At 45.0% G+C, this 23,036-nt stretch overlaps 1 protein-coding gene and 2 long non-coding RNA genes across 13 annotated transcripts in view; 2 read left to right on the top strand and 1 right to left on the bottom strand.

The window, feature by feature from the left end:
• CECR2 (CECR2 histone acetyl-lysine reader) overlaps positions 1-23,036 on the top strand; it is a 197,764-nt gene that overhangs the window by 5,372 nt on the left and 169,356 nt on the right. For 2 of the 11 annotated variants that reach the window (XM_077950792.1, XM_077950789.1), the window contains exon 1: positions 16,464-16,805. The exons of 5 other annotated variants lie outside the window; for them this stretch is intronic. In XM_077950792.1, coding sequence (XP_077806918.1) covers positions 16,548-16,805 — 258 coding nt within the window. In that variant the 5' untranslated portion in view covers positions 16,464-16,547. Of the gene's footprint in view, positions 1-2,358; positions 2,486-16,460; positions 16,806-23,036 lie in introns of those variants that run through there. 4 more of the 11 variants (XM_028828025.2, XM_077950788.1, XM_077950787.1 and 1 more) reach the window with 4 other exon arrangements.
• On the top strand, positions 7,624-12,862 carry LOC144331966 (uncharacterized). Its single transcript, XR_013399624.1, has 2 exons — positions 7,624-8,234; positions 10,514-12,862. It is a non-coding gene; the product is annotated as an uncharacterized LOC144331966 (long non-coding RNA).
• On the bottom strand, positions 9,004-9,876 carry LOC144331982 (uncharacterized). Its single transcript, XR_013399640.1, has 2 exons — positions 9,382-9,876; positions 9,004-9,061 (listed from the first exon to the last, which is right to left on the bottom strand). It is a non-coding gene; the product is annotated as an uncharacterized LOC144331982 (long non-coding RNA).

Here is a 23,036-nt window from a genome sequence, read left to right as displayed (position 1 = left end):
CAGAGCGAGACTCCGTCCCAAAAAAAAAAAAAAAAAAAAAAGAATCCAGCCCCTTAATCAAGTGCCGAACACATGGATTGTTAAACGTTAAGTGATAGAAATAGCTAGGAGAAACTTGTAAGTACATCCATCATAATAGTGGGTCCTAAACCTGGCGCCAGGGTAGACTTTGTGTTGGTGTACACGTGTGCACTTTGCTGGAGGAGAAGGGCCTATTGCTCTCATCAGATTCTGGAAGCAGCCCCCAACCCATACGAGGTTAAGAAGCCCTGAACTAGATGAAAGAGTAAGTTGGCCCTAATTAGGGGTTCAGAAGCCTACTTTCGTGACACAAGATGTGCTGCACTAGGAGTTAGGAAATTTGTATTCTGATTGTGCCACTGTAACTGACTGATTTTGGGGAAGTCAAAATAACGTGATGATAAATTACACTGCATAGTACTTTGTACAGTTTCAAAATGTCATCCCATTTTCTTCTTAGCTGGCCTTAACCATCACCATGAGGTGGGGTCTTCTCATTTTACACATGTGGAAGTTGAAAGTTTAGAGAGGCTGATGCTTGCACAGGGACTCTCACTTGGATCTCAGGTTCTTTGAGGCCAAATTCTGCCTGTTTCTACTACATTGCACTGCTTCTTCTTCAGCTCTTGTTATCTATAAAATGAGGGGCCAGATTCCACAGTGCACGTCTAGAGTTCTTTGGCTCTTAATAATGTGGGGTACAAAGGGGCCTTTTTTTTTTTTTAAACTTCTGAACTAAGTGCAAAGGGACAAATTCAAGTATTCATTTATTTCAGCAAATATATATATATATATTTTTTGAGACAGAGTCTCACCCTATCGCCCAGGCTAGAGTGCAGTGACGTGATCTCGGCTCGCTGCAACCTCCACCTCCTGGGTTCAAGGATTCCCCTGCTTCAGCCTCCCAAATAGCTGGGATTACAAGCACATACCACCACCCTTGACTAATTTTTGTATTTTCTTTTCTTTTCTTTTCTTTTTTTGAGACAGAGTTTCACTCTTGTTGCCTAGGCTGGAGTGCAATGGTGTGATCTCGGCTCACTGCAACCTCCGCCTCCTGAGTTCAAGTGATTCTCCTGCCTCAGCCTCCCTAGTAGCTGGGATTACAGGTGCCTACCAACATGGCTGGCTAATTTTTTGTATTTTTAGTAGAGACGGGGTTTCACTGTGTTGGTCAGGCTGGTCTTGAACTCTTGACCTCAGGTGATCCACCCCCTTCAGTTTCCCAAAGTGCTGGGATTACAGGCGTGAGCCACCATGCCTGGCTCTAATTTTTGTATTTTCAATAGAGAAGAGGTTTCACCATATTGGCCAGGCTGGTCTCGAACTCCTGACCTCAGGTGATCCACCCGCCTCGGCCTCCCAAAGTGCTGGGATTATAGGCATGAGCCACTGCGCCCAGCTTTAAGCAAATGTTAATTTTATTTATTTATTATTATTATTTTTTGAGACCGAGTTTCACTCTTGTTGCCCAGGCTGGAGTGCAGTGGTACGATCTTGACTCACCTCAACCTCTGCCTCCTGGGTTCAAGCTATTCCCCCGCCTCAGCCTCCCAAGTAGCTGGGATTACAGGCATGCACCACCATGCCTGGCTAATTTTTGTGTTTTTAGTAGAAACGGGGTTTCTCGATGTTGATCAGGCTGGCCTCGAACTCCCGACCTCAGGTGATCCACCCACCTCGGCCTTCCAAAGTGCAAGATTACAGGCATGAGCCACTGCTCCCGGCCAGCAAATGTTTATTAAGCATCTACTACATTAGGCAACGTACTAGGTACTGATATGGTTGTGAACATAATAGAAAAATACCTGTTTGCTTTTTAGTGCAGTGAGACAGATACCGTATATAATATCAGAAGGCCCCAAGTAGAGCGGGGTGGAGGCTTGCACAGGGCCACGTTGAGGTGTAGGTTGTTGCTATTTAAAACAGGGTGATTAGGGCCTTTCTGAGGAGATGAGTGATTTAAAGTAGTCCTTTCTCGAGGGGCGCGGTGGCTCACACCTGTAATCCCAGCACTTTGGGAGGCCGAGGCAGGCGGATCATGAGGTCAGGAGTTTGAGAGCAGCCTGATCAACATGATGAAACCCTGTCTCTACTAAAAATACATTAGCCGGGTGTGGTGGTGCCCACCTGTAATCCCAGCTACTCAGGAGGCTGAGGCAGGAGAATTGCTTGGAGACGGAGGTTGCAGTGAGCTGAGATTGCGCCATTGCACTCCAGCCTGGGCAAAAGAGCGAGAGCGAGACTCCGTCTCAAAAAAAAAAAAAAAAAAAAAAAGTCCTTTGTCACACTTTTCTATTTAATGTAAGATACTAGAGGATAAAAGGCCTTCTAAAGATTCAGAATCTGCACCCTCTCCAAGGAGGAAAGCCCAAGAAGGGGATGTGAATTACAGAAGGACAGATCTGCGCAGGCTGAGATCCTGAAAGGGGAGAATGTGCTATCATCATGTAACTCTCTAAAAGTGAGTATCAGGTCCGCTTTCTATTTATACCTACGCTTTGAAAGGAAAGGCTTGCTGCTTTGGTGTGTGTGTGCCTACCATGTGAAGCTGCAAAGGCAGTTGGGATCTTCTGCAGTTTAGAAGGGGCAGCCCCTTCTCATCTCTGAAGGGCGGCCTGCGTTAGCACACGGCTCGCTTTGCAACGGAAGTTAAGTTGCTTAATTTTCTGGAACACAGTTAGGAAAGCCTAAAATACACCTTGGCAGCGTTCAGTCCTACCGATCATCTGCCCCTTTGATCAGGGCAAGGGGAGCTCAGTGTGGGATTCCATGGTGTGCTGGGGCTCAGAATGCGGTGCGCTTGACAGAGTGTGGAAAACTGCAGTGCACAGGTGGTTTAGGTAAAAATGTGGTATGTGGACAGAACCAAAGGGGAGCTTCTAAGTAAATGGCCTTCTCTTTAGTTGATGTGACTAAACATATTTTCTTTGTTTTTTCTTTTGAGACTGAGTTTTGCTTTGTCGCTCAGGCTGGAGTGCAGTGGCGTGATCTCGGCTCACTGCAACCTCCACCTTCCAGGTTCAAGTGATTCTCCTGCCTCAGCTTCCAGACTAGCTGGGATTTCAGACATGTGCCACCACGCTCGGCAATTTTTTGTATTTTAAGTAGAGACAGAGTTTCGCCATGTTGGCCAGGCTGGTCTCGAACTCCTGACCTCGTGATCCGCCCGCCTCGGCCTTCCAAGGTGCTGGGACTACAAGCATGAGCCACCGCGCCCAGCCCCTAAATACATTTTCAAAAGGCAACAATCAGAAAACTGGATTATGGGCCCACCTGTCATTAAGTTGTGTTCTTAGGCAGGTGACTGTGGGTTTCAGGTGCCCCATCTGTAGACTCAGTGATTCCTGGGTGTTTCCATGTCTAAAGTTCTGTGATCCTAGAAATGTTTCTCAGCATGCGTAGCACTCTTAACTAATCCAGCAAATTGCTGACTCACCAGTTAGGGTCGAGGGTAGGATCCATGTCTTACAAATTAATTACATGCCAAGTGAAAACTGCAAATCCATACTTGGTGTGTTTCCAAATTATAGGAATGTTTTGTTTCTCTTTCTCTGGCATCTTGTCTGCAAATAAGCTACTTTGAAAGTAGCTTTTGAGACTTGAAGATTGACATTTTCACTATCTCTAGTGTCCTTAAACTGACCTAAGCTTTTGTGCTTTGAGATTTTGAGGAATTCTGGAGGCTGAAGACCTTGAATTATGTGATTCTTCTTTCTTTCTTTTTTTTTTTTTTAAAGGTGGTATCTCACTATGTTGCCCAGGCCGAATTTGAACTCCTGAGCTCAAATGATCCTCCTGCCTAAGCCTCCCCAGTAGCTGGGATTCCAGGCACATCCCACTGCCCTTGGCTCCCTTTCACTTAGTCTATTTCTTATGTATCATGTCATCAATACCTAGAAGTCTGAATAAGATCCACTTAAAGCTTCTGGCTTGTGGTTTGCCTTTCATTTGCTATTACACCTTTACAGATGGCTGCTACCCTTCCTCTGTATTTGTATATTTCATTGGATGCTATTCCTTGGATGTTTTTATTATATCTTTACATTAGCCTCTAACAAATATTAGTCAATTTATATTGGAAAACTTGGGGACAGTCATTTTTCAGCAGCTCTTAGGATTGAGAAAGGAATGATTGGAAAGTAAGAGTGAGCTCAAGATTGTGTGTTCCTTTAATCCTCTGGGTTTCTCAGTCTCAGCACTATTGATAGTTTGGGCTGAAAATCTGTTGTGGGTAGCTGTTATATGAAGGGCGTTATATGCGTTTTGTTTGTTTTTGTTTTTTTGAGGCAGAGGCGCTCTCTGTTTCCCAGGCTGGAGTGCAGTGGCGCAATCTTTGGCTCACTGTGACGTCCACCTCCCAGGTTCAAGTGATTCTCCCCGCTCAGCCTCCCAAGTAGCTGGGATTACAGGCGCCCGCCACCATGCCCGGCTAATTTTTTGTAGTTTTAGTATAGACGAGGTTTCACTGTGTTAGCCAGAATGGTCTCAATCTCCTGACCTCGTGATCCGCCTGCCTTGGCCTCCCAAAGTGCTGGGATTACAGGCGAGAGCCACCGTGCCTGGCCCTCGTTTTAAGATGTTTAGCAGTATTGTTGACCTCTACGCTCTAGGTGCCAATAGCACCCCCAGTCGTGACAAATAAAAATGTCTCCAGACATTGCCAAATATCTCCTGGGGGGTGAAATTGCCCTGCTTGAGAATCTTTGGGGTGTGAGGTAGAGATGACTTTGCAGTGTTGGTCATTGTATAAAAAGTACGCTGTACGTGAGGTAGATGAGTTTTTCCTTGTGATGGGATTATTTTTCCCCTAAATGCAAACCTTTAGTATTTTTTGTTTATGGAAATTTCAGGGAGTTAAAGTTGCTCCCAGAAGTGAATGTCATCAGCAGTTGTACATGTCAGAAACCTGAGAAACAGATATTTTGTTAATTTTTTTTCTTTTTTTGAGACAGTTTTGCTTTTGTGGCCCAGGCTAGAGTACAAGTGGCATGATCTCAGCTCAGTGCAACCTCTGCCTCCCAGGTTCAAGCGATTCTCCTGCCTCAGCCCCCCAAGAAGCTGGGACTACAGGCGTGTGCCACCACACCCGGCTAATTTTTGTATTTTTAGTAGAGACGGGGTTTCACCATCTTGGTCAGGCTGGTTTCGAACTCCTGACCTGCAGTGATCTGCCCACTTCGGCTCCCAAAGTGCTGGGATGACACATGTGAGCCCCGGCGCCTGGCCTTGTTAATTTTTTTTTTTTTTTCCTTTCCTGGAGCATCATTTAAGGAAAGCAGAGAGTTTGGGGCTGGCAGGGAGGGAACTGCAAAGCTGACTGAGGCTGATAAAGAAAGGCCTTCCCCTACAAAAGGCCTCCCTGAAGCAGGGCCTGGCTGTCTAGTGCCGCAGGGGAGGAGGGGTGAGGGGTGTTTGTGCTGCAGCCTGGGGCTGGAGCGGCTGCCATTGCCTGTCAGGGCGCAAGGCTCTTGACAGATCTCTTGAGCTTTGCACGGTGGTGTACTGGGGAGGGCGTTCTCCATGACCAGGTCAAAAGTTCAGTGGGACCTAAGTTGAAGGCGTGTGTGTGTGTGTGTGTGTGTGTGTGTGTGTGTGTGTGTGTGTTTGGGATATATGTATATGTAAAGTTCATTATTCCATCAGAATTTTCCATGTAGAACATAGTGACCACATCAGCTTGAAGCTGCTCTAAATGTTTTTAAATGTTTTTTCATGTTTAATTTTGCCCTCAGCAAGCATGGTGAAATATATTATGGATTCAAATAGATTTTTATTTTGGTTTGGGGAGAAAATGGTATTGTGAGTGTGGCTCCGTCTAGTGTACAGTGAAGGGCTTTGAGCTTCTTGGAAGGAAGATACCATAGAACTTAAGGAAATAATATCACTTGTCTGTGGCTTTTGAGGATGGTTTTCATTGAGTGTCTATCTCCAAGTCCTTCTTTTCCATCTTGGGGTATTCAATCCCCACAGAGACCCCATGTCTTGTTTTTTATTCTTTATCTCTTTGGCTGGGAACTAAGGTCTGACCAATTTTTTTTTTTTTTTTTTCCTTGTCTACTCCATTGTGCTCCACTCATGCCCTCGGGTTTATTCTGGGCATCAGTGGAGGAGGGGTAGCATTTCTGGCCTGCGTCAAGGTGTTAAATCCCAGAATTTGTGTAAATAGGTTGGTGTGAAGTCAGTCACTTCTACAGCCAAAAGCAGTTTTATCCTCTTTAGAGCGCTGATGACCCCTCTGAATAATTCTCTCGTGTGTTCTGTTTTGTACTTCGTTAGCCATACACTCATTTAAAATGTAATGTGGTTTATGCAAAAATATATAGAAGATAGTATTTCGTTCTCCTGTTTGAAGTCTGTGACCTCATGTGGCCTTTACAAAAGACATTGGCTGGTTTAAATGATGTCATATGCATATAAGTTTCACACTGGAGTGAATGGTCAGCTTTTAGCTTTGGTTCTACAGCCCAGAGTCTTCATGAGCTAAATCAGGTCCACTTTTTCCCTAGGGTGGGTTTGCTGGAGTGACGTGTGACTTGGCGTTGTGTCACTGAGGCATGTGGCCACCTGAATTGAAAGTGTGAGTGGCTGTCAGAACAGACTGTGTGTACCCTCCCTTCCTCCTCCCCACCCATCACCTCCAAAAGTAAGTGAAAATAGAGGAAGCCACGGGGCCACAATTAAACTCACCGCTTCACGTTTTCAATGTTGAACTTTTAAATCACACCCAATTAATAATTCCTGAGAATGGATCAGTTCTTAGAATTGAAAATGCTGTTCAGCAGTCTTGTTGACTGCAAGAGTGTTTTTCTCTCCTGGCCGGTTCCTTTTAATGAACACCCCTACCCTTCGTGTTCATTGTCTCAGCAACAATGGCACTAAGGACAGTTGATTTGCTTGACAGAAAACGTGTTAAATTAACAGATCTACTTCTTTAGCAAATCCTTTCTCTTCTCCATTCCCATTATGTCTCTCTGTCTTCCTGAAAGGTTGTTTGTGAATTCTTTTAGGTGTGGGGTCAATTTTTATAGCAGAGGCCTGGAGTTCTTTGTTCAGGGAACATTGTTGTACACGGGGAAAGGTGCTTTAAAGAAAAAAATTTCACCTGTTGTCATAATGAAGGAATTTAATTTTGGATTATTTTCCACTCTTACACCGGCATTGATTTGGGTTTGTATCTACACGAATGTACTAATTCTTTCACGTTGGTTCTAAAAGACTTGCCCCCCATTTTCCTTTGCGGTGTTAAAGCAGCTCCCCAACCCTCCTTACAGGAATGTTGAAGATCGGGAGGGGGCGCTCTGGTTGAGGATGCTTGTGACATGTAATCAACCCCAGCCACTGTGCCAGGCTGTTTTGTTTTGAGATGGAGTCTCGCTCTGTCGCCCAGGCTGGAGTGCAGTGGCGTGATCTCGGCTCACTGCAAGCTCCGCCTCCCGGGTTCACGCCCGTTCTCCTGCCTCAGCCTCCCAAGTAGCTGGGACTACAGGCATCCACCACCACGTCTGACTAACTCTTTTGTATTTTTAGTAGAGACGGGGTTTCACCGTGTCAGCCAGGATGGTCTCGATCTCCTGACCTCGCGATCCTCCCGCCTCGGCCTCCCAAAGTGTTGGGATTACAGGCGTGAGCCACCACACCCGGTCTTTTTTTTTTTTTTTAAACATGGAACACTTCGTGATTGTGTGTCATCTTGCATAGGCCAGTTTTAGTACAAGTGCTGTTGGAGTGAGCGCATAATGCTAGATTTTCATCGCTTTCAACAATGGAGCCCATCTTCCTTACCCATGACTGTGCTTGGATTTCTGGAACATGCAAGTTTTTAAGGTTAAAGTGAAATTTTTTAAAAAAGGGAAAATCTCAAATCCCAATCAGCCTTCCCTGTTATTGTCATCATTATTAATAAGGTTGCAGAGGCATGTGGCAGAGTCCTTATTGTGCTGCTGCCCTGGGGGAATTTGTCTGTTGAAAAGGGTCAGGGCAGCAGTGATATTGTGAAACCTGTGTTATTTGCCCGGTGAGCGATAGGGAATATGGTTGCTGTAAGAGTTCAGAGGAAGGCAGAGATGGCAAGTGAAAGACTTCCTGGAGAAAGAATCGTGCTTCTGGGGGTCATGCTGAGTAAGTCAGTGTAGTTAGCTAGGTCAGAGAGCCCTCACTTTTTTTTTTTTTTTGAGACAGAGTCTTAACTCTGTCCCCCAGGCTGGAGTGCAGTGGCACAGTCTCCGCTCACTGCAAGCTCCGCCTCTGGGGTTCACGCCATTCTCCTGCCTCTGCCTCCCGAGTAGCTGGGACTACAGGCGCCCGCCTCCCTCCACCGCCCCGGCTAATTTTTTTTTTTTTTTTGTAGTAGAGATGAGGTTTCACCATGTTAGCCAGGATGGTCTTGATCGGACCTCGTGATCCCGCCGCCTCAGCCTCCCAAAGTGCTGGGATTACAGGCGTGAGTCACTGTGCCTTTGTTATAGAGACTAATAGAAAAAGAGGTTGAGAGAGAGAGATCATAGAGGCAACATTGCAACCAGCCTTGAAGACCGGCCTCACTGGTGATCATCATTTTTCTTCAGGCAGTGGGGAAACGAAGTTTTAGAGTAGGAATTCCTGTATACTAAGTGTTTTAGGTTAAATCTGGTTTTGGTAACTGGAATAGAACAGACTGGAAGAAGAAAGACTAGTTTAACTACAGGCATACCTCAGAGATATTTGAGGGTCAGTTCCAGACAGTTGCAATAAGGTGAATATTGCAGTAAAGCGAGTCACGTGAAATTTTTGGTTTCCCAGTGCACATAAAAGTTATGTGTACACTATACTATAGTCTGTTAAGTGTGGAGTAGCATTATGTCTTAAAAAATAATGTAAATACCTTAATTAAAAAATACTTTAGGCTGGGCACAGTGGCTCACACCTGTGATCCCAGCACTTTGGGAGGCTGAGGCTGGCGAATGACTTGAGCCCAGGAGTTTGAGACCAGCCTGGCCAACATGGTGAAACGCTTTCTCTACTAAAAATACAAAAATCAGCTGGGTGTGGTGGTGTGCACCTGTCGTCCCAACTATATGGGAGGCTGAGATGGGAGGATCGCTTGAGTCCGGGTGGCGGAGGTTGCAAGTCAAGATTGCAACACTGCACTCCGCCCTGGGCAGCAGAGACCTTGTCTCAAAGAAAACACAACAAAACAACTATTGCTTAAAAATCTTAGTGATCAGCCAGGCGGGGTGGCACACGCCTGTAATCCCAGCACTTTGGGAGGCTGAGGCGGGTGGATCATGAGGTCAAGAGTTCGAGACCAGCCTGGTCAAGATGGTGAAACCCCATCTCTACTAAAAACCACAAAAATTAGCCGGGTGCAGTGGTGGGCGCCTGTAATCCCAGCTACTCAGAGGCTGAGGCAGGAGAATCTCTTGAACCTGGGAGGCGGAGTTTGCAGTGAGCTGAGATCACGTCACTGCACTCTAGCCTGGGTGACAGAGCAAGACTGCATCTCCAAAAATAAAAATAAAAAAATCCCAATGCTCATCTGAGCCTTCGGTGAGTCATAGTGTTTTTGCCAGTGCAGGGTCAGGCCTCAGTATTCCTTTCATGAAAGATTTCTCCGTAGCATACCGTGCCGTTTGATAGCATTTAACCCACAGTAAAACTTCTTTCAAAATTGAAGTTAGTCCTCTCCAACCCTGCCACTGCCTATCAGCTTAGTTTAGAATATTCTAAATCTTTTGTTGTCATTTCTACAGTGTTGACAGTATCTTCACCAGGAATACATTCTGCCTCAACAAACTACTTTTTTTTGTTCATCCATAAGAAGCAGCTCCTCTTAATCTAGTCTTCAGACAAGGTTGAAAAAGAAAATAAGCGGCTGGGCGCGGTGGCTCAAGCCTGTAATCCCAGCACTTTGGGAGGCCGAGACGGGCGGATCACGAGGTCAGGAGATCAAGACCATCCTGGCTAACACGGTGAAACCCCGTCTCTACTAAAAAATACAAAAAACTAGCCGGGCGAGGTGGCGGGCGCCTATAGTCCCAGCTACTCGGGAGGCTGAGGCAGGAGAATGGCGTAAACCCGGGAGGTGGAACTTGCAGTGAGCTGAGATCCGGCCACTGCACTCCAGCCTGGGCGACAGAGCGAGACTCCATCTCAAAAAAAAAAAAAAAAAAAAAAGAAAAGAAAAGAAAAAACTCCTCCATTCAGGTTTCATCATGAGGCTGCAGCAAGTGAGTCACATCTTCAGGTCCACTTCTTTTTTCTGTTTTTTGAGATGGAGTCTTGCTGTGTTGCCCAGGCTGGAGTGCAGTGGCGGTATGCTTTCAGCTCACTGCAAACTCCACCTCCTGGGTTCAAGCGATTCACCTGCCTCAGCCTCCTGAGTAGCTGGGGTTATGGACATGCACCACCATGCCCGGCTAATTTTCTTTTCTTTCTTTTTTTTTTTTTTAATTGCCTTTTTTTTTTTTTTTTTGGAGATAGAGTCTCGCTCATTGCCCAGGCTGGAGTGCAGTGGCGTGATCTTGGCTCAATCTCCTGACCTCGTGATCCACCCGTCTCGGCCTCCCAAAGTGCTGGGATTACAGGCTTGAGCCACCACGCCCGGCCTGAATTATGAATGTTCTTAATGGCATCTAGAATCATGAGTCCTTTCTGGAAGGTTCTAAATTTGCTTTGCCCAGATTCATTAGAAGAATCACTATAGCAGCTGTTGCCTTACAAAATGTATTTATTTTATTTTTTGTAGAGATGGGGTCTTGCAGTGTTGCCCAGACTGATCTTGAATTCCTGGCCTCACGCAGTTCTCTCATCTTGGCCTCCTAAAGTGTTAGGATTACAGGTGTGAACCACTGCTTGCAGCCACAAAATGCATTTCTTAAATAATAAGACTTGAAAGTTGAAATTACTTCTTGATCCATGGGCTGCAGAATGGATGTTGTGTTAGCAGGCATGAAAACCACATTAATCTCCTTGTATGTCTCCATCAGAGCTCTTGGGTGACCAAATACATTGTTAGTTAGCAGTAGTATTTTGAAAGTAGGGACTTTTTTCTGAGCAGTAGGTCTCAAAAGTAGGCTTAAAATACTGAGTAAACCATGCTGTAAACAGATGTGCTGTTACCCAGGTTTTATTGTCCCATTTAGAGAGCACAGGCAGAATAGATTAGCACAGTCCTGAAGGGCTGTAGGATTTTCGGAATGGTCAGTGAGCACTGGCTTCCGGTCAGAGTCACCAGCCCCTAACAAGAGAATCAGCCTGTCCTTTGAAGCTTTGAAGCGGGGCATTGACTTCTCCTCTCTAGCTCTTAAAGTCCTAGGTGGCATTTTCTTTCAATAAAAGGCTGTTTCACCTACAGTGAAAATCTGTTGTGTATTCACCCTCATTAATGGTCTTAGCTAGATCTTCTGGATAACTTGCTGCAGCTTCTGTATCCACACTTGCGGGCTTCCCTTGCATGTTTACCTTTTGGAGACGGCTTCTTTCCTAAAGCCTCATGAACCAACCACTGCTAGCCTCCAACTATTCCTCTGCAGTTTCCTCACCCTTCTAAGCCTTCATACAATTGAAGAGTAAGGGCCTTGCTCTGGATTAGGCTTTGGCTTAAGGGAATGTTGTGGCTGCTTTGATCTGTTCTCCAGGCCACTCAAACTTTCTCCTTACCAGTAATAAGGCTGTTTTGCTTTCTCATTCCTGTGTTCACTGGAGCAGTACTTTTTATTTCCTTCAATAACTTTTCATTTGCATTCACAAGTTGGCTAACCGGCTCAAGAGGCCGAGCTTTTGGCCTGTTTCAGCTTTCAGCACGCCTTCTTTACGAAGCTTAATCATTTCTAGCTTTTGATTTAAAGTGAGAGACATGCTACTCTTCCTTACACTTGAACACTTAAAGGCCATTGTAGGATTATTAATTGGCATGGTTTAAATGTTGTGCCTCTGGGAATGGGGAAGCCCAAGGAGAGGGAGTCTGTGGAGCAGTCAGAACACACACGTTTATCAGTTGAGTTTGCTGTTTTACGTGGGCATAATCCTTGGTGCCCCGAAACATTGACAGTTGTAGTGTCCAAGATCACTAGTCATAGGTCAACATGACAGACTTACTTAATAATAATCATGAAAATGTTTGAAATATTGTGAGAATTCCCACAATGTGACACAGAGACATAAAGTGAGCACAGACTGTTGGAAAATGGCCCTGATAGACTTGCTCCTCGCAGGGTCGGCCCGCAATCTTCAGTTTGTAAGAAATGCAGTATCTGCACGTGCGGTAAAGGGAAACGCAGTACAGCGAGGTGGGCCTGTATTGGAGCGGAAGGGGCGTGAACCGCCGACGGTTGTGGTAATAGGAAAGGACATTGCTCACTGGTGCTGTTGAGGAAAGAGTAGGTGGGACTGGATGACCCCCAGGGTGGGAGCATGTGAAGAAGACTGCGCTTAGGATATTTTTGGCTGCGAATGATGGAATAACAGGGCGTTCAACACTGTGGATTACCCTACATCATGTAAGCAGGAGGAATGGGGCTCCTGGCAGGCCAGGCGGCCCATGGTGGGTGTCATTGAACTCTCATATGGTGGTGCCACTCGTGGTCACAGGACGGACTCTGCAGCGACAAGGTCTGCGTTGCTGAGTGATGCAGAGAAGTATTAGGAAAATGACAACGGAAAACAGCCTTTGAGTTGGTGATTTGAAGGAGTCAAAGATGACTTTGGAGAAGGGATTTGAGTTACTCTGACCGAAGAGGGAGAGGCTGAGACTGCAAACAACTTCATTCTCCTGGAAGGAGAGAGGACAAGATCTCTCAAAGAAGCTTAAGAGCATGGTGAGAAAGGAAGGGCGTTTAAAAAAAAAAAAGTTTTCCACAAAGAATATAGCGATTATGCCAGGCACGGTGGCTTACGCCTGTAATCCCAGCACTTTGGGAGGCCGAGGTGGGCGGATCACAAGGTCGGGAGATCGAGACCATCCTGGCTAACACGGTGAAACCCCGTCTCTACTAAAATACAAAAAAATTAGCCGGGCGTGGTGGTGGGCGCCTATATTCCCAGCTGCTCGGGAGGCTGAGGCAGGAGAATGGCGTAAACCCGGGAGGCGGAGCGTGCAGTGAGCCGAGATCGCGCCACTGCACTCCAGCCTGGGCGACAGAGCAAGACTCCGTCTCAAAAAAAAAAAAAAAAAAATAGAATATAGCGATTATAACAAGAAAAAGTTAAATTAATCTCAGTTCCTTCATGGTGAAGATTTTGGTGTTGTATTGAAGAGGTCAGTGGTAGGACCCCCTTTTAAGAAAAACCAGCCTGTTTACAAATTCTGCGTCATGTTTTATACCAGTAATCAATCCCTTTCTTTGTGCCACCGCTTTCTAATTGTTGAGGTGTGGTTACCTCACCCTAGAACTGTCAGTTGCTCAGCATTTTAGCTTCCTATTGAGTAAAATGGAAATGAAAATCCAGCCACAGAAATGTGTCCTTCTTTTTTCTTTTTTTTTGAGATAGAGTTTCGCTCTTATTGTCCAGGCTGGAGTGCAGTGGTGTGATCTCAGCTCACTGCAACGTCTGCTTCCCGGGTTCAAGCCATTCTCCTGTCTCAGCCTCCCAAGTAGCTGGGATTACAGTCGCATGCCGCTACACCCGGCTGATTTTTGTATTTTTAGTAGAGATGGGGTTTCACCATATTGGTCAGGCTGGTCTCGAACTCCTGACCTCAGGTGATCCGCCCGCCTCGGCCTCCCAAAGTGCTGGGATTACAGGTGTGAGCCACTGCGCCTGGCCAGAGATGTGCCTTTCCTTCATTAGAATTTTAGATTGATTCTTGTTTGACTGTTGTTTGGAATACTTCAGTTCTTAGTTTCTCTCTGTTAACATGTTTAATGTTTCATAAGACTACTACTTAATGTTACTTTGTGATCCTTTTGTAATGGGAATTTGTGTACAAATAAGCTATTCAGGTATTTATGTTCTGTGTTATGTTTAATAACAGGTTCCCCATGCCAGCGGGAGTTACAGCTCAACAGAAAGCCGTCTTTTGTTTGTCTCATTTCTCCACTGGTTCTACAGAAATTTTCAGAGGTTGTCTGGCAGCTGTACTTGCCCCTCCTTGCCCTTGTCAAGCCAATCTATATCTTGGCCAGTAATCTATAACACATCTTGTAAGAAAAGATGAACTGGGCCAATGAAATTTCCATTCTTGGGAGCGTCACCTAGGAAATACAAGGATTATCGAGTTAGCGTGGAAAAGAAGCTGAAAGGTCATGGTGAGCAGCCACATCGCAGCCAGAATCTTACAGATGAGGAAGCAAGCCTGGGAGAGACCCAGCCATAGAGGAATTAACGGGAAGGCCCTGCCTGCAGCCTGCTGGCATGTGTCCAGCAGGAGCCGCCACACCTGAGGGAGTCTTCCATGCCCTGCCCCTCAAAGAGCCTAACACGTCCTCGCTTTTGTCTGTGTGCGCGTAACATGTTAAGTATCTTGTAAACACGAGATCATGCTTTTATATGTGCTTCTGAATCCTGCTTTGTTCTGTTGACAGTGTTATATAACAGAACACCCTTATGGTCACGACACGTCATGATTTGCAGTAGCTAAAGAACACTCATCGAGTAGATGGACTCTCATTTAGCCAAGCCCCTATTGGGTGTTTGGATTATTCATAGTTGTTTGCTATCATGACAACCAAGAACCAGAACAATTTTTCTAAGGTGGGATTAGTGTTTTAATCATTAGACTTCTGTTAGTATTAACATTCTATATTTGAGGTTTTAAGTTTTGAGGTTTTTTTTTTTGTTTTTGTTTGTTTGTTTGTTTGTTTGTTTTTCCAAGAGGGAGTCTCTCTCTGTCGCCCAGGCTGGCGTGCAGTGGTATCATCTGGGCTTGAGGCAACCTCTGCCTCCTGGGTTCAAGCAATTCTCCTGGTTCAGCCTCCCGAGTAGCTGGAACCACAGGCACGCTCCACCATGCCTGGCTGATTTTTGTATTTTTAGTGAAGACGGGTTTCGGGTTTCACCGTGTTGGCCAGGCTGGTCTCGAACTCCTGACCTCAGGTGATCCGCCCACCTCAGCCTCCCAATGTGCTGGGATTACAGGCATGAACCACTGCGCCTGGCCAAGTTTTCTTCATAGATACTTTTTGTTTTATATTTTATCATAAAAGTGACATGAATTTTGGTGCCATGCTGCCCCATGCACTGCCTCAAGTGTTTCTCATGCACGAACTGACCCATCTGTCTAATTCCCCCATGAGGCAGGCATCACCATGACAGCACTGTAGGAAACAGGCCCATAGTGAAGCGATTTACCCAAGGCCACATGCCCAGCGGGCGGCAGAACCCACACCGGCTGACTTCAGGAAAATGCGGAGGCATTTGTTGGTAAATGAATTGAACGATACTGCTAGTGAGACAGGAAAACTGACATCCAGTGCAGGTTCTCGAGAGTATATGGGAAGATGGGTGACACTAAATTTTAGATAGTATCGTGGCATTAGAAAGGAATCCTTTACGCAATTTACGAAGAGCACTGAGTCAGAAAACATTTTAGAAGTGAAAGAAATTCAGTTTTTCCTTCAATTGCTTAAATTACGTACAAAATATGTTAATAATTGTTAAGAGCTCCTTTTATCATTTTTCCACTCTACTGTTACTGGGTGGAGCTTTTTAAAAACTTTATTTATTTTATTTTATTTTTTTTGAGATGGAGTCTCACTCTGTTGCCCAGGCTGGAGTGCAATGGCGCGATCTCGGCTCACTGCAGCCTCCACCTCTGGGTTCAAGCTTTTGCCTCAGCCTCCCAAGTAGCTGGAACTACAGGCGCCCGCCACCATGCCTGAATAATTTTTGTATTTTTAGTAGAGACGGGGTTTCACCATGTTGGCCAGGCTGGTCTCGAACTCCCTGAATTCAAGTGATCCACCCTCCTTGGCCTCCCAAAGTGCTGAGATTACAGAGGTGTGAGCCATTGTGCCTGGCTTTAAAAACTTTATTTTTAAGTAATGTCAGACTTACCAGAAACTTAGAAGACTGGGACAGAGAATTTCTGAGCTCCCTACCCACATTCCCCACGTGTTCAGTTTTACACCATGTGCTTTACTGCCATCTCCCTCTTCCTCCTCACCAAGTTTTCTTCATAGTTACTTTTTGTTTTATATTTTATCATAAAAGTTACATGAATTTTGGTGCCATTCTCCTCCATCTCCCAACTGCCTGCCTGCCTGCCCAGCTTACTAGCTAGTCATCTCTAGCTGTGTAATTACTGTTTTTCTACACTGAGAGTAAGTTGAAGACGTGATACCTTTCACTCCTTGACATTTTAGTGTTTTTATGACTTAAAAACATTGTTTTTTCTTTTGAGGTGGGATCTCAACGCTATATTGCCCAGGTTGGCCTTGAACTCCTGGGCTCAAGCAATCCTCCTGACTCAGCCTCTCAAGTAGCTAGGACTACAAGCATGAGCCGCCACGCCCAGCTCGGGGATATTCTCTCTCTCTTTCTCTCTCTCTTTTTTTTTTTTTTTGTAATGGAGTCTCACTTTGTTGCCCAGGCTTGGGTACAGTGGCATGATCTTGTCTCACTGCAACCTCCGCCTCCTGGGACAGAGCCATTCTCCTTCTTCAGCCTCCCAAGTAGCTGGGTCTACAGGCATGCACCACAATGCCCAGCTAATTTTTGTGTTTTTAGTAGAGATGGAGTTTTGCCATGTTGGCCAGGCTGGTCTTGAACTCCTGACCTCAGATGATCCGCTGGCCTCGGCCTCCCAAAATGCTGGGATTACAGGCATGAGCCACCGTGCCTGGCCGGAATATTCTCTTATACATGTAAGTACAATTATTAAAATCAGGAGCTTAATACTGAGTAAGATCTGTAGATAATAGTAAATCACATGTTACCAATTGAGCCCATAATTTGTACATTATTTTTATGAATTTTAAACATATTATTATTTTGGAAATTGTTTCTGGTTCAGGTTTTCAGTCTAGGGTCATGCATTGCATTAGTTGGTGGGTCTCTTTAGTCGCCTCCAAAATAGAGCCGTTCTTCAGTCTTTGTCTTTCTTGAGCTTGACCTTCTTGGAAGAGTGAAAGCCATTTATTTTATTGATGGTCCCTCCACTTGGGCTCGTTGGAATCCTCCCGGGATAACTTGGGTCGTGTTTTTGGCGGGCGTGCTGAGGAGGCCTGTGCCCTTGGTGCGTAGTATCAGCAGTTGCGTCCTGTGGACTGGGCCCTTTACTGGTGGTGGTTACTAACTTTGATCGTCACTTGGTTAGGGCAATGTCTGCTTTCCACTGCAAAGTTACTGTTTTTCCCTTATAATTAACAAGTACGTTGTGGGGAGATACTTTGGAAACATCCTCTTGCTCCTCCAAATTAACCCGTTAGGAATTTTAATCCATGCGTGATACCTTACCTGAATCAGTCATTACATCACAGTTGCCAGATAGTTATTTTCAGATTTCATACTCCTTTTTACAAGTTGGCATTCTGTTTTCATCCATAAGTTTTAAGTGTTTGATTCTAAACCAGGTGCTTTTATTTTATTTTATTTTATTTGTTTATTTTTTTGGAGACAGGTCTTGCTCTGTTGCCCAAAGTAGAGTGCAGTGGCACCATCATGGCTCAGCAGTCTCGACCTCGGCTTCCCAAAGTGCTTGAATGACAGGCATGAGCCACCACTCCTGACCCAAAACCGTTTGTTTTTAGTATCTGATAAGAATATAATTTATAAAAAGTCTTTGATTTTTTTTTAACTTGGAAAATTCATCTAAAGTAGATGAACACTGATAATGTTCAGAAAGTGAAATTACTTTTTAAAGTTTCAGCTTTTTAAAGCTTTTCCTGTTTTACTTTGAAAATTTTCAAATGTACGATGAAGTTCAAAGATAAGTGAACCCCTGCATACCCTTCACTCTAGATGTACCAATTGTTAACATTTTTGCCACATTGGCTGAACCATCTGAAAGTAAGTCTACTGTGTCATGACAGTCTCCCCTTTCCTAGTGACATGTACGTGTACTTCCTATGAATAAGGACTTTCTCTTATGTGACCACAGTGTTATACTCACGTTTAGGAAAATTAACAGTAATTCTGTAATAACATCCGGTAAAGAGTTCACATTGAAATATCCTCAGTTGTCCTCACAGTGTGTTTTATGGATGTGCCACACCTCCATCCTGGTTTACACACTGATTGGTTGTTAGAGGAATTGTTTTTAGGCAGGTTGAAGCCAACCCAGTTATCCTGGTAATAGGGAAACAGGGAAACATTGGTAAAATGATTTAAATTTTAAGCCGCAGGGATACTAGTGAAGTAATTACAACAGAGAGTTGATTGGAGTTACCCTGGCTGCAGTCCAGGCTTTGCCCAAGGTCTGAACCTGTCACTTGGCCCTGCTGAGCCTCAGCTTGTTCATCTGCATCTTGGCCATCTCGTGTTCCACACGGCAGTGGTGAGGTTTGAATGAGCCAGGCATGTGAGGGCCTGGCCCAAGTAGATCTCAGCAACTGGTAATTATTGTTACATTTTCTTTCATTTTAGATTTTGATTATGGTAATAATAGGGAAACTATAACAATCACTTGGGAGAAAGGAATTAACTGACAAATAAATGGAATGATCACATATTATTTTGAAATCAAAGTATAATGAAATGGTAAAAATATACAAATGTAGTGTGCTTATATGGATTAAAGAGATTGTTGAATACAAATGCTTTTATTTGTTTGTTTGAGACGGAGTCTTACACTCTTCCAGGCGGGAGTACAGTGGTACCATCTCAGCTCACTGCAACTTCCGCCTTCCAGGTTCAAGCAATTCCCCTGTCTCAGCTTCCCAAGTAGCTGGGATTACAGGCGTGCGCCACCACACCCAGCTAATTTTTGTATTTTTAGTGGAGACGGAGTTTCACCATGTTGGCCAGGCTGGTCTCAAACTCTCGAAGTCCTGAACTCAGGTGATCCACCTGCTTCGGCCTCCCAAAGTGCTCAGATTACAAGCATGAGCCACTGTGTCTGGCCGAATACAAATGTTTTTTGTTTAAAAAAATAAGCGTGGTTTGGTAGCTCATGCCTGTAATCCTAGCCCTTTGGGAGGCCGTGGTGGGAGGATTGTTTGAGCCTAGGAGTTTGAGACCAGCCTGGGCAACATAATAAGACTGTGTCTTAACAACAACAAAAATTTTTTTAAATGGCCAGGCGCAGTGGCCAGCCTGGCCAACATGGGTTTCCCTGTCTCTACTAAAAATACAAAATTAGCTGGTCATGGTGGTGCATGCCTGTAATCCCAGCTACTCAGGAGGCCGAGGCAAGAGAACCGCTTGAACCTGGGAGGCGGAGGTTGCAGTGAGCCAAGATGGTGCCATTGCATTCCAACCTGGGCGACAGTGAGACTCTGTCTCAAAAATCGAATAATAAAATAAAACAAAACCAGGCATGGTGGTGCATACCTGTAGTCTCAGCTACTTGGGAAGCTGGGCTGGGAAGATTGCTTGAGCCAGAGAGGTAGAGGTTGCTGAGCCAGGGACGTGGAAGTTGCAATGAGCCGAGGTCACACCACTGCACTCCAGCCTGAGTGACAGAGCAAGACCTTGTCTCAAAGAAAAAAAAACAGCTTTATTGAGATATTATTTACATATACAACTCATTTATTTAAAGTGTTCAACAAGTAGGCCTGGCATGGTGGCTGACACCTGTAATCCCAGCACTTTGGGAGGCCGAGGTGGGTGGATCACCTGAGGTCAGGAGTTCGAGACCAGCCTGGCCAACATGGTAAAACCCTGTCTCTACTAAAAATACAAAAATTAGCCAGGTATGGTGACGCACGCCTGTAATTCCAGCTACTCGCGAGGCTGAGGCAGGAGAATTGCCTGAGCTTGGAAGGTGGAGGTTGCAGTGAGTTTGATCACACCACTGCGCTGCAGCCTGGGTGACAAAGTAAGACTCTGTCTCAGAAAATAAAGTATTCCAGTTAATGGGTTTTTGTATATTTACAAATATGTACAACTGTTGCCACCCTAACCCTACCTGTATAAGGTTTTCATCACCTCAAAAAGAAACCCTGTACCCTTGAGCTCCCTGCCTCCCCAGCTCTCCCTACCTCTTGTTTCCCCAGCCCTAAGCAACTTACTCTCTGTTTTTATAGATTTTTCCTTTCTGGACCTTCATAATGAATAGAATCATGTACTGTGTGCCCTTTTGTGATTGGATTTTTCATTCAGCATAACGTTTTTAAGTTTCATCCAAGTTGTAGAAAGTATCGGTATAGGCCGGGCATGGTGGCGCCTGTAATCCCAGCATTTTGGGAGGCCAAGGCGGGCGGATCACAAGGTCAGGAGATCGACACCATCCTGGCTAACACGGTGAAACCCCGTCTCTACTGAAAATACAAAACTTTAGACGGGCGTGGTGGCGGGAGCCTGTAGTCCCAGCTGCTCTGGAGGCCGAGACAGGAGAATGGCAGAGGCAGAGCTTACAGTGAGCCGAGTTCGTGCCACTGTACTCCACTGTGGGCGACCGAGCGAGACTCCGTCCAAAAAAAAAAAAGTATCAGTATGTAATTCTTTTTCATAGCTATTTTTACTATACATTGTGTATACTTCTATTTTATTTACCCATTGGTGGACATTTAGGTTATTTCCCTCTTTTGGCTATTATAAATAATGCTGCTCTAAACATTTGTGTGCAGGTTTTTGTGAGGACGTGTGTTTCCAGTTCTCTTTGGTATGTTCCTAGAAGTGGAATTGGTGGGTCCTACAGTAACGAGGTTTGATCTGGGAACTGCCTGGTTATAGAGTGGCAGCACAATTTTATGTGCCCATCAGCAGTATGTGAGCGTTCCAGTTTCTCCACATCCTTGCCAACACTTATTATCTGACTCTGGTTCTAGCCATCCTAGTTGGTGTGGCATGGTTTCTCCATGTGGTCTTGATTTGTACTTCCCTCATGCTTAATGATGATGAATAGTTTCATGTGTTTATTTACCATGTGCATATATTGTGTAGAGAAATGTCTGTTCCCGTCCCTTGCCAGTTTTAAAAAATGGGCTGTGTGTATTTTTATTATTGAGGTGTAAGAATTCTTTTTTTTTTTTTTTTGAGACAGAGTTTTGCTCCTGTTGCCCAGGCTGGAGTGCAATGGTGCAATCTCGGCTAACTGCAACGTCTGCCTCCTGGGTTCAAGCAGTTCTTCTGCCTCAGCCTCCCGAGTAGCTGGGATTACAGGCATGCACCACCACGCCTGGCTAATTTTGTATTTTTAGTAGAGACAGGGTTTCACCATTTTGGTCAGGCTGGTCTCGAACTCCCGACCTCAGGTGATCCACCTGCCTCAGCCTCCCAAAGTGCTGGGATTGCAGGCTTGAGCCACTGCACCTGGCTTCTTTTTTTTTTTTTTCTTTTCAAGATGGTTTCTGGTTCTATCATCTAGGCCAAAGTGCAATGACGTGATCATAGCTCACTGCAGCCTTAAACTTTGGGGTCAAACAATCCTCCCACCTCAGCCTCCTGAGTAGGTGGGACTACAGACGTGTGCCACCATGCCCAGCTAATTTTTTCTATTTTTTTTGTAGAGACAGGGTCTTACTGTGCTATCTAGGCTAGCCTTGAACTCTTGGCTTTAAGTGATGTTCCTGCCTAGGTTTTCTAAAGTTTTAAGTGTGAACCACCACACCCAGCCTAGGTTCTTAGTTCTGTTCCATTGATCTATATGTCTGTCCCTGTGCCAGTACCACTATGTCTTGATTAATGTTGTCTCGTGAGTTTTGAAATTGGGAAGTGTCAGTCGTCCTCCTTTTTCAGGATTATTTTGGCTATTTGGGGTCCCTTTGGAATCAGTTTTGTCAATTTTTGCAAAGACATCAGCTGGGATTTTGATAGGGATTGCATTGAATCTGTAGATGAGTTTGTATAGTGTCACCATTTTAACAATGCTAAGTGTTCCAATCCATGAGCATCAGATGGTTTTCCATTTACTTAGATCTTTAATTTCTTTCAACAGTGTTTTATACTTCTCCAAGTATAGGTTTTTGCTTTTTTGGTTAAATTTATTATTTTGATCTTGTGAATAGAGTTGTCTTATTTCATTTTCAGATTGTTCATTGAAAATTGTTTTTTAAAAATGAATTTTGCTGGGCGCGGTGGCTCACGCCTGTAATCCCAGTACTTTGGGAGGCCGAGGCAGGTGGGTTGAACTCACCTGAGGTCGGGAGTTCAAGACCAGCCTGACCAACACGGAGAAACCCCGTATCTACTAAAAATACAGAATTAGCCGGGGTGGTGGTGCATCCCTGTAATCCCAGCTACTTGGGAGGAGAATCGCTTGAACCCGGGAGGCGGAGGTTGCGGTGAGCCGAGATCGCGCCGTTGTACTCCAGCCTCGGCAAAAAGAGTGAAACTCTGTCTCCAAAAAAAAAAAAATCAATTTTATTGAGTTATAATTTAAATACATCGAATCCATTCTTTTCAAGTGTATAGTATGAGTTTTGAAAAATGCATGGATCCTTGTAACTACCATCAATCAAGATACAGAGCATTTGTATCTTCCCCCAATGTTTCTTTGTGTCCCTTGGCAGTCCACCCCATCCCTACTCTGGGCTCAGGCAGTCACTCATATACTTTCTGTCACTGTAGATTAGTTTACCTTTTCTAGAATTTGTCTTCATAGAATTTTTTTTTTTTTGGTAGAGAAGAGTTCTCACTGTATTTCCCAGGCAGGTTTCAAACTCCTGAGCTCAAGGAATCCACCCACCTCTGCCTCCCAAAAGTGCTAGAATTACAGGTGTGAGCCGCCGGACCCGGCTCGAATAGAATCTTTATGGATTCTTGTTTTTTCTTTTTTTTTTTTTTGAAACGGAGCCTCGCTCTGTCGCCCAGGCTGGAGTGCAGTGTCGCCATCTCTGCTCACTGCCAGCTCCGCCTCCTGGGTGCACGCCATTCTCCTGCCTCAGGCACCCATCACCATGCCCAGCTAATTTTTTGTATTTGTAGTAAAGACAGGGTTTCACCGTGTTAGCCAGGATGGTCTTGATCTCCTGACCTCATGATCCGCCCGCCTC

Source organism: Macaca mulatta, chromosome 10, assembly GCF_049350105.2.
Source record: "Macaca mulatta isolate MMU2019108-1 chromosome 10, T2T-MMU8v2.0, whole genome shotgun sequence".
In the NCBI taxonomy this organism is placed as follows: domain Eukaryota; kingdom Metazoa; phylum Chordata; class Mammalia; order Primates; family Cercopithecidae; genus Macaca; species Macaca mulatta.
This window is presented reverse-complemented; position numbering and strand designations above follow the sequence as displayed.